The sequence below is a fragment of the Sylvia atricapilla genome, chromosome 12 (assembly GCF_009819655.1).
Source record: "Sylvia atricapilla isolate bSylAtr1 chromosome 12, bSylAtr1.pri, whole genome shotgun sequence".
NCBI lineage: Eukaryota > Metazoa > Chordata > Aves > Passeriformes > Sylviidae > Sylvia > Sylvia atricapilla.
This window is the reverse complement of record NC_089151.1, coordinates 4,794,227-4,810,744: the sequence shown is the minus strand read 5'-3', so window position 1 is coordinate 4,810,744 and position 16,518 is coordinate 4,794,227. Positions and strand designations below refer to the sequence as shown.

Genomic DNA, 16,518 nt, shown 5'->3' with positions numbered 1-16,518 from the left:
ACACTGAAGTTTTGGATGTATTCTTCTTACCAGAGTCCTTTTAGGATCTACCTGGTCCCTTACTTTTTCCACTGCTTGTGTTTCCTAGTGGATTGCTGGGATGGTCCTGATGGGAAACCCATCATTTACCATGGATGGACACGGACAACAAAGATCAAATTCGATGACGTAGTGCAGGCAATCAAAGACCATGCCTTTGTTACATCTGAGTAAGCTTTGTTTTCCTTCAGCCTGTTTTCATATGCTTAGACCCTTCTGAACTTAATTTCTCTGTGAGCTAGAGCAAAAAGTAATCAGACAATAATGGATTCCAGTAGCCTTCATTATTGTCATATGTGGGTCTTTAATAGATGCTGTTTTGAGGAAGAGTCCCAGTGCATAACCATTTGTTGCTAAGGAGGATAGTGAGTACCCTAAAATGGTTTCCAGCTCCTTTTTTGGGTCTTCTTTTATTAAGTTGAAATTGAAACTTCAAATGCTTAATAGTATGTCTTAAATCTTTAAAAGAAATAACAAAATAGTGCATTTGACAAATAATACATCCGTCAGGTGGTGTTTCTGTGGTAGGGAAGGTCTTAGCTGAGAAGATACAGAACTCACAGCATGTCTCCTGAGCTGGTAGCATCAGTTTAGATCTGCATCTCTGCCCTTCTTTAACTTGTTCTGAGATGTCCTTAACATGAAAAAATATTACCCAATAATTGAGGAGGAATGAAGCTGTCAATGTCCTGTTTTCCCACATTACCACTTGGACACAGAGAGGCAATATTTTCCCATGTGAATCAGTGTCTACACAGGAACTTTGTGTTAGTGACAATCATAATAAGGGATGCATTATGGTTTCAGACTCTTCTCGGAGTACATGTGAAGGAAAACAGACATGATTTTGAGGAGAGGAGAAACAAATTTTCACATAACGGTACTTTAGCAGTGAAACTCTGCCCCAAGAGCTTGGAGGGAATCTTTGTTGTAGCAGATACTCAAATCTTTTCTTGATAGAGTTCTGAATAACCTCTAACCTAGGAACTGGGCCTTTTTAAAGAATGGGTTTGGATTAGATGGGCCTTCACAGGGCCCTTCTGACCTTGGCAACTCTGTGATTGCACAGCTGTTATTATTTGTTGTGTCTATATCTTCCTTTTGTCTTCTTGTTTCCTTTAAATATTTTCTCTCATCTAGGGGCTGAGGGAGGGTGTTGTTTTCCTTGCCTTGCCAGCTATGGCAAAAAGAAATTGTCTGCATTCACCTTGGTTTTGTCCACCAAAGATACCCAGTGATTCTGTCAATTGAAGAGCACTGCAGTGTGGAGCAGCAGCGACACATGGCCAAAGTGTTCAAGGAGGTGTTTGGGGATCAGCTTTTAATGAAGCCTGTTGAAGCCAGTGCAGATCAGCTCCCATCACCAACCCAGCTGAAAGAGAAAATCATCATCAAGGTAGGTTTGCTTTCTGTGTCAGGAGATAAAATAGGAGAACGAGAGCAGGAGTCTGAAATACTGTTCCAGACTTCACAGATTAGTTTCAAGGAACCCCTTGCTTGAAGTGTTTACTGGTTACATTTGGCAGTAATGTACAGTGTGCTGTAAAACTCTGTATTGAAGTGCTCTTGGTTTCCTTTGCAGTAAGTGTTGGCAGTTCAAGTGCCAGATCAAACGTCAGCTCTTTTCTAAAGGTCTTTCGACTCCTGAAATGTCACTGCTAAATTTTCAACAAGGGTTCACTGCTGCAGGTGTTCATCACAGACATTTTACACCATGTGGCTTGCTTAAAAATGATAGAAGTATGTTCCTGAATAGGAGGATAGATCAGTATTACTATTTTGTTTTCAAAGACGTCCTTTCGTTGGAGTGAAACCCAAAGCTTGTGCGGCTGCACACTGAAGTTGTGAGCATTTCACAAATTGATAACTCAGTGTGATTTAAATACGCAGTTTAGTGAGACACTTGTGAAACACAGAGGCCCTGCTCTGAGAAGGCAGTCCTTGTTAGTGTCAGACCTTGTGGGAAGTGCAGGTGTTTTATGAGTTCTGTTGTGCAACAACAACACAACCAAAAGAAGATTTCTCAGATTGAAACTGTGGTAGAACTTTTCAAATGGCAAAATTTGGTGAAGAATCTCAGGGCTGCTCATGATCTCTGTAGTAAAATAATAATTACTTTTGTCCATGCTCCTGTTTTCTTGCTCTTGTAACAGTATTGCATCCTATGTATTAGACATCTGAATGGAGAAAGTAAGGGTAGATAGGTAATAAGAATATGCTCTTGAATGAAAAAATGGAAATAACAGAACCCCACTATAAGGTGGAAAACTTCTGTGCTTAAGTTTTTGGGGATTTATTTTTGTTCTCTCCACACTGTCTGTTTCCACGCAGAGCAGAGAGGGGTCTTGCATGAGCATGTGATTAATAACATGACAGATCTGATTTAAAAGGAATTACAAACTGTTATGAGTGTGCACAAGAGAACATCCATATCTCTCTGTGCTGTCTAAAAGAACATTGACGAATCTTTAAATAGATCAGCACCTGCCTGTGAGCTGGTTGTGTTGTTTGGCTTTTGTTTGGAAAACATTGTCAGTAAACAGTCAGAGGCAACACCTACTTCATTGGCCTGTGAGATTTTTCAGATAGGCCTGTCAAATCAGCCAAGAGAAGGCTGTGCAGAGCTGAGTGTGGTTGAGTCTGCTATGAGATGATTAATCCATCATTAACTGCAGTTAAGTAATTAATATTGCCTGTGGCCCCTTGAGACACTTTAGTGAACACTCTGAAGAAAGTAGAACTTGACCCCTTTTTTCATAAAGCTTTCCCTTTTTCTCGTAAAAGGGTGAATTCCTCATTCATTTTAATTCCTTATCTTTCCCTTTTGTTTTGATTTTTGTTCCTTATGTGCTACTTCCTGCAGAAGGATTCCTGTTTATCCTTATTTCTTTGTATGTGTCACTTCATGTTTTCTGTTCTCCAAAGAATGGTGAGATCTTATCAAACTACTTGTTTCTTCACTGCTTCAATGATACCTCTACTAGTTGTTTGTTTTTTTTTTTTTAACCTTTATTATGGGATCTAAATTTCAAAGAAAGGAGTTCCAGAGCTGTTGTTCCTTGTGGAACAGCTGCTGTTATGATAATGACAGAAGGTGGCTGTGCAAGGGAGGGAGACACTTCCAGTAACACTGAGTATGCTGAAACATTGTGACCAATTTTATCTGTGATTCTCTCTGAGTGTATGAATGTTGATTTTTTTTTCTGGTTTTTAAGCACAAAAAACTGGGGCCAAAGGGAGACATTGATGTGAACTTGGAAGAAAAGAAAGAAGAAAAGAAGCAACAAGGAGAACTTTACATGTGGGACACAATAGAACAGGTATTATTTCTATGACATCTGCTACAGGTTATTAATCTGTTCTGTAATACTGAAAATTCACATGAATTTTCTTAATGTTTCTGTAAGTAATGTTGTCCATTGAACAGGTGTGGATGAGGGGAAAAAAGTATTTTTTTTTTTGTTGTTGCACCCTGTTGTGAGATTGTGGTTGAGAGTGGTTAGTGAGTTTCCCTCTGTTAATGGTTTTAATATCTCCCAACTTTCAGAAATGGACTCGGCACTACTGCGCTATTGCTGATGAAAAGCTTTCATTCAGTGATGATATAGAACAGAATGCTGATGAAGATTCGTCAAAGGTGATGGCTCTGTTTTATTGTTTAAATGTGGTGGTTTTATTATTTCAGATTATTTTAATGTCTACAGATGTGTATTTTTATGCTGATGAAATTGTAGACGTTCTGTATCAGATAAGCGTGGGGATAAAAAAAACTATAAAGGTCAACTCTAGTTAACCTTATTTTTAGTAAAATAACTTTTTCCCTTGGTTAGTGGAGGCCTTGCAAGGAGGAGTACAAGGACAATGAAATATAACTTCTGTACTTCTATGCTAACGCTGATGTGTGCATTGTCTTTTAAGTATTACTGCTATTCTCAAACTAAGCAGAATGAACTAATGTGTATTGTGTTACTAATGTGTTATTTGGCTGTTGTGGATGATAAAGCAGGGTAGTTATAAAGGTGTTTGGCTGAAGAGCTCAGGCCTAGGAAGGGCTGAAATCCTGAAGTAGTAGATTGTTATGTATCACCAGTAACAAGTACTAAGTTTCAAAGTCATAAAATTAGCAATGTGCTATAAAAAGTTTTTATTTTCTGGTCTAGGAGGTGAAACGAACTGAACTGCACTTAAAAGAGAAATGGTTCCATGGGAAGATGAAAGGGGGGAGAACAACTGCTGAGAAACTGCTCCAGGAATATTGTGCTGAAATGGGTGGCAAGGATGGGACATTCCTGGTGAGGGAAAGTGAAGCTTTCCCTGATGATTACACCTTGTCCTTCTGGTATGGTCATTGTCATACAAATGTAATGGGGGATTTTTTTTGTCTGGGTTTGGTGTTTTCTTTTCTCTCCTGGTTGGAACATTACAAGGAATAGCGTCAAATGGATTTCTGACCCAGGGAGCTATCAGAGCAAATTTTACAGAATAAGTTTATGCCAGATTTTAAACTACTCTCAGTTGAAAATGACTGATTTTGGTCCTGTCACCTTCCTTGCCGGAATGTTTGCTGCTTGTTACTTTGGCTGTCTTATGAGATGACACAGATTTCTTGCCTCTTCACAAGCTCCCCAAGTAGTTGACCAGGAATGGGTGGGGAGATGCTTTGAAAGAAGAAAATCAGTTACAAACTCTGTATTTCCCTTATACCCCATCTACTCCTTCAGGAGGTCAGGCAGGGTCCAGCACTGCCGGATCCGTTCCACCAGCGATGGGGACACTGTGAAATATTACCTGACAGACAACCTCACCTTTGACAGCATCTATGATCTCATCCAACACTACAAGGAGGCCCACCTGCGGTGTGCTGAGTTTGAGCTGCGCCTCACCGACGCTGTGCCCAACCCCAGCCCTCACGAGACCAAAGAGTACGTATAGAGGCCAAGCACTGCTCTCATTTCAGTGTCCTTGCCTTGCTTTAGGTGGGATTTTTGCACAGAAGATTCCCTGGATTCAGGAGCACACTTCAGTGTTGCTTGTCTGTGGAAGTTTGAGGAATAGGCTTCCTGAAAGATGCTGAGGGAGAGCACTGACTTTGTGAGAACCTGGTACAATGAAGAGTAGTTACTGGGAAAGCAATTTCCTAGTAGCCACTGGAAGAGCAGTGAGAGCTGTAACGCTGTGGAAATGTGCCCGTTCTTCCTTTGTGCAGTGTTTTACAACACCCAGTGGGTCGGGTTGGATGTTTAGTAGTTGGCTGTGGTTTGGCAACTAAGTGGTCATGGTCTGTGCTCTGGAAGCTCTGTCACTGGGGCAGTGAGCCCAAAGAGCCACATTTGCCTAACCTCCACCCTCTGCCTCACCCTGTCAGTGCTGGTTAGGCTGACTTCACCCCGTAGTGATAGGAACTAAGCACAGTGTTGATTTCCAGCTGGTGTTTGTCTGCCACAGATCCTGGGCAGAGCTTGCTCTTGTTTTTTGGCAGAACACTTATCGCTGCCCTTTGTTCTGTTTTCTTTGCAGTGGGCAAAAGTAAATCTTTGCATGTAAAATACTAATCTATGACTTTAATTTTTTTTTTCCCCCACATTGGGGTCTGGGAGGCACTGACCACCCACAGATAACTTTGGAAGCCAGTGAGAGGGGAAGGAAAATTTAAGGGTTAGACTTTCCTGCCTTTCTGCATAAGCTGGAGTTACAGTGCCACTATATAAGTGGCCACAGCTTCACTGAAGGCACATTGGATCTAAGACAGGTCCATCCCTGTAGTGAAAGATAAAATCAAGCTCTGAATAAAAATTAAAATCCCTGGTGTCTTTCTTTTGTCTGTGTTTAGGCTTTATCTTAAATCTGTTGTGTCAAGATGGAATAAATACTGAAAACCGAATGGCAGACTAAAAGCAGGATGTAGTGCCTTTGTTTCAGGAACAAATGCAGATTTATGTTTTATTATTTCAGACAGACAAGATGTTCTGATATATTCGTGATGCTTTCATCCAAAATAAACTGCTGTCTTACAATGTTTTGTATTAAACTGCTGTCATAGGTGCTAGGGTGGGGAAAATCTAATGCATAATTTTTCTTAGAATGTTTGAAACTCCGTTGTTAATAATGCTGTCTGTTACTCTCCGTAAATGACATTTGACAAGCCTTGCAATGTTTACCCATTCTGGTTTTTCACTGTTGCAGTTGGTACTATAACAACTTGAGTCGAGGTGAGGCAGAAGACATGCTCATGAGAATCCCTCGGGATGGAGCTTTTCTCATTAGAAAGAGAGATGAACCTGATTCTTTTGCCATGACTTTCAGGTAAGAAAAGACAGGACCACCTTACCTAGCAGGCCAACAATATTCTGGTTTTTCTTTTTTAAAAAAGTAATGGTCTTTTTAGAGTCGTGCTATTCTTGCTTTCAAACTTGGAATAATTAATATGGTTGATTTGTGCAGCAGGTTCATGTATGAGTGTGTGTGCAAGATTAAATTTGTGACTGTCCTGAACCTTTATGCTTTTATAAAGATTTTTTGAGCACCAGCTGTCCCATGCTTCCCATATAGAGCTATGGATGGCTGCTTTCATTCTCTGACACTCCTTGCTAAAGAGTGTTATTTTGAAGTTTCCTTCAAAACTGCAGTGCAGGTGCAGGTTCATCAATGATTCTATCTCCTTATCCCCTAGAAATCCTGACCTGTCATAAAACCGAACTGTCAAAGTGAAAATTGTTGGCTCATCTCTGCAGAGGAAATAGTTTTGAACAGTTTTGTGGTTCTTGTAAAAACATAAATGAAATATATAGAATTGTGGTGTTCTGCGTAATGTCTTCAGATCAAATTTTGTTTCTCTGAAAATGCATTGTTTAGCAAGATATAAAGTTGCTTATTTTCATGCCTCATTGTGCATTGAAGATGGCCAAAATCCCCAGTCTCCTGTGTACTTTGGGGTGAAGTTTTCTGCTGTTACCAAGGTGGACATTGGAGTAACTGGAGCCGCAGCATCTCAATAAAACCATTTCACACCAGGGAAAACAAGAAGTACCAAAACTTCAGCAGCTTGAAAAGGGTTTAAGAATCTTTTTGAATGGGATGATTGTCAATGGATGGTTTTACTGCATTTATCAATGCAAATACCAACCTTGCGTTCGAGCACAAAAGCTTTTTATTTCTTTAAAAACTGATTTCCATAGCTATCAAAACAATTATAATAATCATAATAATTGAAGAAAAGAGGCTTCGTTAGAGAAGTCAAGGTGCACAGAGCAGCTGTGGTGCAGTTCAGAGCCCTGCTGCTCTCCCTGTGAGCTCTGCCACCTTTCCCAGCTGTGCCCTTGTTCCGCAGAGCGGAGGGGAAGGTGAAGCACTTCCGAATCCTGCAGGAGGGGCGGCACTTTGTGCTGGGAACCTCGGCCTACTTTGAGAGCCTGGTGGAGCTGGTGACCTACTACGAGAAGCACCCGCTGTACAGGAAGATGAAACTGCGCTACCCCGTGACAGAGGAGCTGCTGGAGCGCTACAGCACGGTACTGGGATGGGCTCGGGTGGGCCCTGGTTCTGGTGTGGGATCTCTGGGGCAGGTTAAGCAGGTCATTTTCTGTGAAATTGAGATGGCTGTACTGACTTCTCTCACAAAGGTGCGAAGAACAGCTTCATCTTTGATTAAAAGCCAACTCGTGTCTTCCCCATGATTTGGTTAGTGAAGCCCCGTTGTGTACTGGGGGTTGTTACTCTACTAAAATGAGATTTTGATAATAGCCTTGCCTGAATTTGACCCTGTCTTCTATTGCTGAAGTGGGCAGTGGTCTTAAAATGATTGTACAGATGACAATTGCTAAGGGCTTTGGAAAAACATGAAATATTCTGCTCTGCCTCTCACTGGACATTTCAAGGATGGTATCCTGTACCTTCTGTGGTAAAAGGTACCTCTGAAGGCTCACTGAGATAAGCATGAGGAAATCTCCCCAGGAGACTTGTCTCTAGTCATTGACTAAACTAGGAGCCTGGATAATTAGCCGAGGACAAAGGACTACTTTCTGGATGGATGTGTTTCATTTTGAGGGAGCTTTGCTTTGGAAAGCCTGAGGTGTTGTCTTCTCTTTTCAATATATGTCTTTTAAAAGCTGCAGGAAACTACATCTGGCAGGTCTGAGGAAATCAAAACCTGGGGATTTTGATTTTTCTGGGGAGACTAAAAGGGACTAAAAAGGTTTAGACCTCAGGGTTTTTTATAATGTTGGCTATAGCAAAGGTTCTGTATCCTAGGACTGGGTTCAAATGGAATCACAAGGAGATGATAAAATGAAAAATAGGACTCTGTGTAGTGTTGTAGAGTTATCTAACCGTGAAACCAGTGCTGGTACTAAAGTACTGTAACACAAATCATAACTGCAGGTGTTTCTTTTCTGGTTGCACATAGAAGGGTACTCACAATCAAAAAACCTTTGACTGATTAAAAGATACATTTACAAGGTATTGCTGTTTCATTAGGTCTTACTGTTCATTAAACTGAGGCATAGAAAGATTAAATGACACATGCATCTTCAGTTATGTTCAACTATAGAAGTGAGCAAAATAGAAGTGTCTGGCTTCTCTTCTCTTCTGTTGGCCTGTGTGCTCTCAAAAAGGTGGTTTCAGATATAAAAGTTCAAGAAGCATGAAGTACTTTTATAATTTTTTGCTTCCTAAAACTTGATTTTTTTTTTCTCATTTTTAGGAAAAAGACATTAATTCCCTCTATGAAGTCAAGATGTATGTGGAGCCCAGTGAAATCACCCCCACAGTGGTATGCTTAAAGAAAGATAGTCACACTTACTGTAGACTTCTCAATATTAGACTTGTTGCTTTCCTGTTGGCAGTAATAAGAAGAATTGAAAGCATCAGGCTGCTTGGTCTAGGGTGGGCTGGACAACAGAAATTGAAAGGGTGTGACCTTTTCTAGCCTCTCTTCTCTCTTTAAAATTTGTACCCACACATTTTCTTGTGTGCAGATCCTTTAGTGACTTATTCAGACTGGGAGTTTGGGCACTTTCTGCTCTTGGATCTGTGGAGGTGATTTGATTTGGTGGGCCCCCAAATTAAATACCTGTGAGAGGGTTCAATTTGAGAAGGCCACATCTTCGTGGAAAGAAAGTAAAACACGAAAATTTCTGTCTGTGGGTGTCTGTGCACTCTTGTTCCATTAGCAAACATGTTCTGTATGCACAAGTAAGTGCAGAGTTTATTCATGTGCTTTCTATAAAAATTTGGTGCCTTTGGTCTATTAATGAATTATTAGAGTTTTTATCCTTTATATACTGTTTTAAAAACAAATGTCCCAGCGAACGTTATTTATCTGTAATTCTTGCTGATGCCTGCCTACTTGTAAATTCCCCTGAAAATCACCTGCTTGTAAATTTTGTGACTATAATTCTTTTTAAGTCATTTTGGCCAGTGAATTTGTATTGCTGCTGAAGCATTTGGGTAGTAGTAAATTCAAGATAAAGGTTTAGCTCCTCCTGTTAAAACTGTGCATCTTTCTAAGGGAAGTGTGACCAGCAGGATAGCTGATGTGGTTTTGTAGGCACCTAAGCCTGAAAACTCCAAATGCTTAGGAATATTTGTTATAAAAATAGAGGATTTATATGTCACTTTAGGTTTTTAAAATTTTTTTTATGTTTTTAACCTTAATTATGTTGCAGCACCAAAAAAGATTTTATTTTTTTCTTTTTCTTCCAAGCTGATACTTGAAGAATACCAAAGTAGTATCACTTACTTCCAATAGATGTCACTCTGGAACTTCAGTATTTTGTTTTCTGAGCTTCATAACAACAACAAAAAAATCCAGTCCTCCCTATTTTTTTTTTTTGGTTTTGTTTTTAGATTGCATTATTGATTATTTTATGACCTGTCCCCCCAGATGACCCCTTTGCTCTGTTTCTCTTAAAGCCTCAGAGAACGGTGAAAGCCTTGTATGACTACAGAGCCAAAAGGAGTGATGAATTGAGCTTCTCTCGTGGAGCTTTAATTCATAATGTCACGAAGGAAACTGGAGGCTGGTAAGGACAAAGATTCCTCCTGGGAGAACTTCTGGTGACTTACTGGATGGAGGAAAAAAATGAGCTTTGAGTAGTAGTTTTTAAAAACTGCCTGTTGTCTGATTGCTGCTTATTAACTGTGCCCTTATAAATCTTTATGCCAGTGTATTAAAAAAACCCGCAAACACAAAATCCCCTAATCTTCAATTCTCCTTTCATGTCATTTTCATTTTTCTATCCCACAGCAATAACCTCAGCCTGCAGAACCTCCATAGCCTGGTATATCTCATATTTTTTTCCTGTACTACATCCATCCTTCCTGAACATTTGTGTGTGCTGGGAAGTCATTGCAATCATTGCTCTACTTGTGTCCTTGCTCTGCTGTGCATTTCTCAGGAATCAAACCCACCTTTTTAGTGCTCTGTACAGTCTCCTTTCATAACAGGTTTTCTTTTTTAGCTGGCTTGTAAATTGCTTGGAAAGCTTGGGAATCTAATGTTTCCCTGTAGTTTCTGCAGGGTAATCAACCACATAATAGTATTTTTAGTACTGGAGGGGGAAAAAGCCTCTTAAGTCATTAATTGCAGTTTACAGTAACTGTAATCCCTCTGAAATCATCTGTTACTACAGTTAATGATTACTTTGTTAGAGCTCTTAGCTACTTCATCATTTATATTTTTGGTGATAGCCAGCTAGACAATCTAGTGTGGGGTATTAATGAACAATTTCTTGGGGATTATTGCTTCATTAATGGCCTTTGAAGCTCTTTAACTTTTTGTTTTTCATTCTCTCTGCTTTCCTGTTTAAATTCAGGTGGAAGGGGGATTATGGAGAAAAAGTCCAACATTATTTTCCATCTAATTATGTTGAAGATCTGTCATCTGATAACTCTGCTGAGCTTGAAAACCAGGTGAGGGTTACGGTTTGTCCACTGCATTTCCTTGGCACTTCCTACTGGAAGTGGAAGTCTAGTTTGTACACTCAGCAATTCCATGTGCTGTGTTTGAGAGAGCAGAAGAGAGGGATTAATGCATTCTTCATTGTTCTCTGCTCCTGAATATTTTTGTCAGGACATTCCTTGCTGAAAGCTATTTAAGGAGATAGCTTGTTTTGGAAGGATCCCCCATGTATCTATGATTTTATGATAGCTGAATTGGTGAGGTTTTATGAGATTCTGGTTGTTTCCAGCTAATAAAAATCATAAACAGTTTGGATTTTTCACAGTATGGCTAAACAATAACGTGCCTGAAACTTAACTAGTTTTCCTGTATAATCACTGTAGATTTGCAAATAAGAAAACTATATGTCCAGACACACCTTTCTGGTAATTTTACTCTCTATTATCAAGTATTTATGCATAAATGAATCCTGTTCATCAAAAGAATCTAAAAGATTTCATCTCGTGTCTTGGACAAACAGCTCTTGAACAAAAGAAAACAGGACTGAACAGTAATAAGTTTTGACATTTTTGAATTTCTAAAATAAAGCATTGAATTCTTTTGTTCTTCTGAAGCACTTCCAATGATTTTCCAGAAATCTTTGGAGAAAACCACAAGTATTACATTTCCTCCCCGCTGGTTATTGTAACCTTAAGCAGACTTGGAAAATGAACAATTTTGTCAGGACAGAAGCTACTACAAAGTAGTCTTGTTTTGACTGCTCTCACTGGAGAGATTCTTGTGAGCATGCTTTCAGGAAAGCTAAGATTAGATTTAATGGTGCACATTTATTATTTGTTAATGTTCTGTGCATGTTCACTCCAGAGATTTAGGGTCAGATTTAACTCATGTTTTTCAGATCATTGAGGACAACCCACTGGGCTCTCTGTGTCGTGGCATCCTGGTGCTCAATATGTATAACGTTGGTGTGTATTTTCTGATGCTTATATATGGACTCCTGACCTTTCTCTATTGGGTAGACTCTTTCATGTTTAGCAGGAGAGATTTTAAAGAAAACCAAATCAAACCCTTGAAACACCTACTTGTAATAATACAGCCAGCAGAATTAATATGTTGAAACTTCATAATACTAAATGCTGCAATAAATCAACAATGACAGCTTAGGAAAAGAGCTGTTGGATTTCAGTGTAAATTTCTTGCTATGGTATTACCTAACAGTGAAAACGCCGCAAGGAAAACACAAAAAGCCTTTTGTCTTCATTCTGGAACCCAAGAATCCAGACGACCCAAGTGTTGAGTTTGCAACTGATAAAGTAGAAGAACTCTTTGAATGGTACCAAAGTATCCGTGAGATCACCTGGAAAACAGCAGAAGAGGTATTGCTGCAAATTTATCTGTTGTTGTTTTAATGATGTACTGCTATAAATTTACAATAGATTTTGTCTTTAGCTGCCCTATATGGTCCTTCACCCTCTTGCATATTGCTGTTTGTTCATTTTATTGATGCTGTGTATCTTGTTCCATAACCTTTCTGGGGAATAGTACATGAATTAGCATTTTATATAAATCAATGTTAACAGGAGTTTTCCACCAGAGTACTGTCTATGTTGCACCCTGTCCCTCAGTGAAGTGTGCTTGGTAAGCCAGAGGGGATACCATTGCAATTTTCCATCTGGTCACACTGGTTCATCCCAGTGTTAAGCAGCAGAAGCTCTGATATCAGACTGTTCTTTTCAGGGCTGTGAATCCACCAGTGATGATGTGTGAAATCTGAGCTGCCATTCCCTAAACTCTTCTTATCCTCTTTGCTAACTCTGTTTTCCAGTGAATCCAGTGGCACTGATAGGATTGTTTGGGTGATAGCTTATTTGTAACTAATAACCACATTCTGGATTTCCCAGTTCTTCAATAGTAGTAGTTCCAAATACTTGCCTAAAGATTCAAGGATTCTGCCTGAATTTAGCTTCTATGTCCCTCTACTGTCACTTAAAGATATTCTTCAAGACTTGCTTTTCCTGTTCTGATGTACTAATTTACCTCCCTGCAATCTTTTCTGGTATTTAAAAAGTCTCTGACTTGACCAAAAAGTCCTTACTTTAGCTGTGCTTAAGGATACTATTTTTTTTTCTTTTTGTCTTTGTTTTTGTTGCTTTTATTTACCTTTTATTGTTAAGTGGATGATATGGTTGATGGAAAATGTGTTTCAGTATCATGTTGGCTCATGCTGTTTGTCTGTCATATGCAATGGAAGAGTTCTGAGGGTCGTCCTGATCCTATTTATGGCAGACAAGTTGATGTCTCAAGCAGAGGACTGTAAATACATCAAGGGGAGAAGCAACAGGAGCTGTTGACCTATTGTTGGGGGAGGAGAGATACAGTTCTTGTGCCAAGCTTTCATTTAGAACTAAAAATGAAGAAGAGAAACATGACCTAAAAGAAGTGTCTCCAAATTGAATGTTTTTATGCTACAACAATGGCTCTTCAGGAGCCTGGCAGCTTTTTCTCTCTTCATACAGTTGGAGAAGTATTAAACAGTCTGTGTTCAAAGATGCTTTAAAACTCATTTCTGTCAGTTGTGAGGCTTTTCTCACAGCGTGGCCTCTACAAAGTTCACATGATAGACTGACTGCTGCATGGGGAGGGGATGAAGAGGAGGAAAGGCCCTTGTTGCCAGTGCAGTTAACAGGCTGAATTTTGGGGAAGGGAAAAGCACAGTGAGTTAAGACTGTGCTGCAGTGTGATACAGGGGGATTTTTAAAGGAGTTTGGGTTTGGGCAATGCCTGTTATGCACAAAAAAATAAAACTAAGCTTCATGTCTCTTGTAATCTTTGCTCAGTACTGACACTTGCCATGCTCCCTGGGGTGGCTGTTCCTTGCTCTCCTGCTTGGTTATCTCTAGAGGCTTCTGGCTAGAAATGAGCCCATTCCACCAAAAAGTGATCTTCTGCTGCTCAGAGCTCTGGTTACTGTTGAGTAATGTCTGTGGTAGATCACCGAGTACAATGAGGTTTGTACAGCTTTTTCCCAAGGTTATTTCCAAGTCTAAATACTGTATTCCTCTTTGTTTTTCTTAGACTTCAGTGTATAATCTCTGGTTCAATGAGATATTCTGGAAACCCGTGGCTCCCTAGTTCTGATTTTAATTCCTTTTATGTTTGTCTCGAGGGAATTCTTTTGGAAGGCTTCCTGATTGCTGCTGCTTCATGATCTTTTGTGCCAAAGCTAATCACTGTGGGACTCTTCTAACATGTTTTATCCTGTAGTTACTTCTTATGCCTGAAAAGCCTCCAGCCCAAATGTCTCCACTCAGGACACGTCTTGCTGCTTTTAGCAGTTCCCAGTCTCTGCTGGCAGGGAACACTGCTCAGCTTCCTCAGAGCAGGTGTTGCAAATGTGGAAGTTGAGAGAGTGGGTTTGCTACTGGGGGGGGATTTCAATGAGCTTGCACATGATTTTCCATACAGAACATGATGGGTTTGGTGCACAAATAGAAAATGACAGAAGAATGATGCTCAGAGGGTTTGAATTTCACTTTTTGGGAGCTGCTAACAAGACTTAAGTTCTGCCAAGGATTATAAATAGATACAGAAACACTTTACTACCCTTTGCATTTTTTCTGCATACATTTGCATTTATATGAGGTATAGGGTTAAAAATGTAACTAAAAATGAGTTGAGTAGAGCCACACTGAAAGAAAAAAAAAGTGTTGCCAAGATTTCGAGCATGACTGGTCAGGGAAGAACTGAAACCCTTGCTTATAAAACAACACCTTTGTCCCCACAAAAAAAACCCCCTAAAAGTAAACCTCACCATTTGGTTATTACCTGTTCTCTGAGCTGGGTCTGAAAGTGCATTACATCTGTGTAGGTGTATAAGGTATCAGATAGGAATCTGGGCACCAAAGAAGGCATTCATTAGAGTGCACCCTGGAGCTACTGTGCCATAATACTGTGTTCCTATAATCTAAAACTTCATTATGTTTTCCAGGAGACCAGGAGGAAATACTGGGAAAAGAACCAGTTAATTGCTATTGAATTGTCTGATCTAGTAATCTACTGCAAGCCAACAAGCAAAACCAAGGACAATTTAGGTATTGCCTTTAATTTTCACCCTTTCTGCTATCATTACAGATGTTAGTTGGGATCTTAGGTCTGAAGATAAATTCTGTCCAATTGGAAAGCAAAATTGTGCTTCACCCAGGCAGTTTTCAAAAGCACTTTGAAATTGTACATCAGGGAACTTGGTGCTGTTCATCTATCACAAAAGAACTGTCACAAATTTTAATTAGTGAACTAGACACACCCTCTCAGATAAATATTCCATGGGAAACTCACTAGATATGTGTCGATTGACTTTTTTGAGATTAAAAACTCTGGCTGAACGCTTGTGGTTTGTTTGTAAAAACCTTCATAAATAGGTTTACTGTGCATTTTTTAATTTTACTGTAAAAACATGTTTGCCAGGACTAAGATGTTGGAATTATGTATGGCTTCATAATATAACTAGGCCTGTGTAAGTGCAGCTGTGCATTTTGACACTGAAATATGTACTTTTTATTCCAGTTTTTTGTCATTGCTGCTGGAGAAGCCAGCAAATGTGCCCTTTTTCTTTAAGTTTCTTTGCAAATGTTTTTAATAAGCTGTCACTGCATTTAAGACATTATAATTATAGTCATTTTTTGAGACATTGGCTAACCCTGGCTCACCCTTTCTTCTCCCCATTTAGACCCAGGAAAAGATGTCTCATTTAAATACGTGTTATAGTGATCAGAAATACATTATTAGCAATGATAAGATGAGAACATGACTGCAGGCTCTTATTGCCCTCCTGTAAAGCATGTGGCACGAAGGCAATTTTAACTTCCAGGCTTGATTTTCAACCACTTTGCTGTGTCTGTCTGAAAACAGTGCCAATTATTGCATTAAAGAATGAGGCAAAACAAAGTAAAACAAAGTGTTGGTGAAAATACAGTATAAATGTCTGTTTCTTTCTTCCTTGGGTAACCACTCTTCTTCCTCCTACCTCTGTGTAGACAATCCTGATTTCAGAGAAATCCGTTCCTTTGTGGAAAACAAGGCAGAGAGCATAGTTAAGCAAAAGCCACTGGAGTTGTTGAAGTACAACCTGAAGGGCCTGACCCGTGTGTATCCCAAAGGACAGAGGGTTGACTCATCCAACTATGACCCATTTCGCCTCTGGCTTTGTGGTTCCCAGATGGTGGCTCTGAACTTCCAAACTCCAGGTAATTTTCCCTTCGAAAAAGAATCTAATCCACCTTCTGATTCACTGTAAATGAGCCCCTTCCTGGCCCTTCTAATCATCATCCTAATTATTTGAACTTCTCTGCAAGAAGCGGTGTTGGAAGTTTGCTTTATAATGTGTGGGTTGCCATTCAGATCTGGGCCCCAGAAATAGGTCTCTAAAAGCCCTGTCTCTGAGCCTAACTGCCCCTAAGCCCTAAAAAAAAATATTTCACCTTAGTCTCCTTGTGCTAAGCAAACAGAGATATTTGCAGTGAGTTTCAGGTAGATTTCAGGTTGTGCAGCCACAGGGCTGTATTCCACTTCCTGGTGAGGCCAGC

At 39.7% G+C, this 16,518-nt stretch overlaps 1 protein-coding gene across 1 annotated transcript in view; it reads left to right on the top strand.

The window, feature by feature from the left end:
* Nucleotides 1-16,518, top strand: part of PLCG2 (phospholipase C gamma 2) — a 52,016-nt gene that overhangs the window by 25,539 nt on the left and 9,959 nt on the right. Inside the window, exons 12-26 of the mRNA XM_066327542.1 lie at nucleotides 89-209; nucleotides 1,267-1,435; nucleotides 3,255-3,359; nucleotides 3,587-3,676; nucleotides 4,200-4,378; nucleotides 4,761-4,961; nucleotides 6,223-6,342; nucleotides 7,367-7,547; nucleotides 8,738-8,806; nucleotides 9,949-10,058; nucleotides 10,851-10,947; nucleotides 11,835-11,901; nucleotides 12,155-12,312; nucleotides 14,925-15,027; nucleotides 15,970-16,179. Coding sequence (XP_066183639.1) covers nucleotides 89-209; nucleotides 1,267-1,435; nucleotides 3,255-3,359; nucleotides 3,587-3,676; nucleotides 4,200-4,378; nucleotides 4,761-4,961; nucleotides 6,223-6,342; nucleotides 7,367-7,547; nucleotides 8,738-8,806; nucleotides 9,949-10,058; nucleotides 10,851-10,947; nucleotides 11,835-11,901; nucleotides 12,155-12,312; nucleotides 14,925-15,027; nucleotides 15,970-16,179 — 1,980 coding nt within the window. The remainder of the gene's footprint in view (nucleotides 1-88; nucleotides 210-1,266; nucleotides 1,436-3,254; nucleotides 3,360-3,586; nucleotides 3,677-4,199; nucleotides 4,379-4,760; nucleotides 4,962-6,222; nucleotides 6,343-7,366; nucleotides 7,548-8,737; nucleotides 8,807-9,948; nucleotides 10,059-10,850; nucleotides 10,948-11,834; nucleotides 11,902-12,154; nucleotides 12,313-14,924; nucleotides 15,028-15,969; nucleotides 16,180-16,518) is intronic.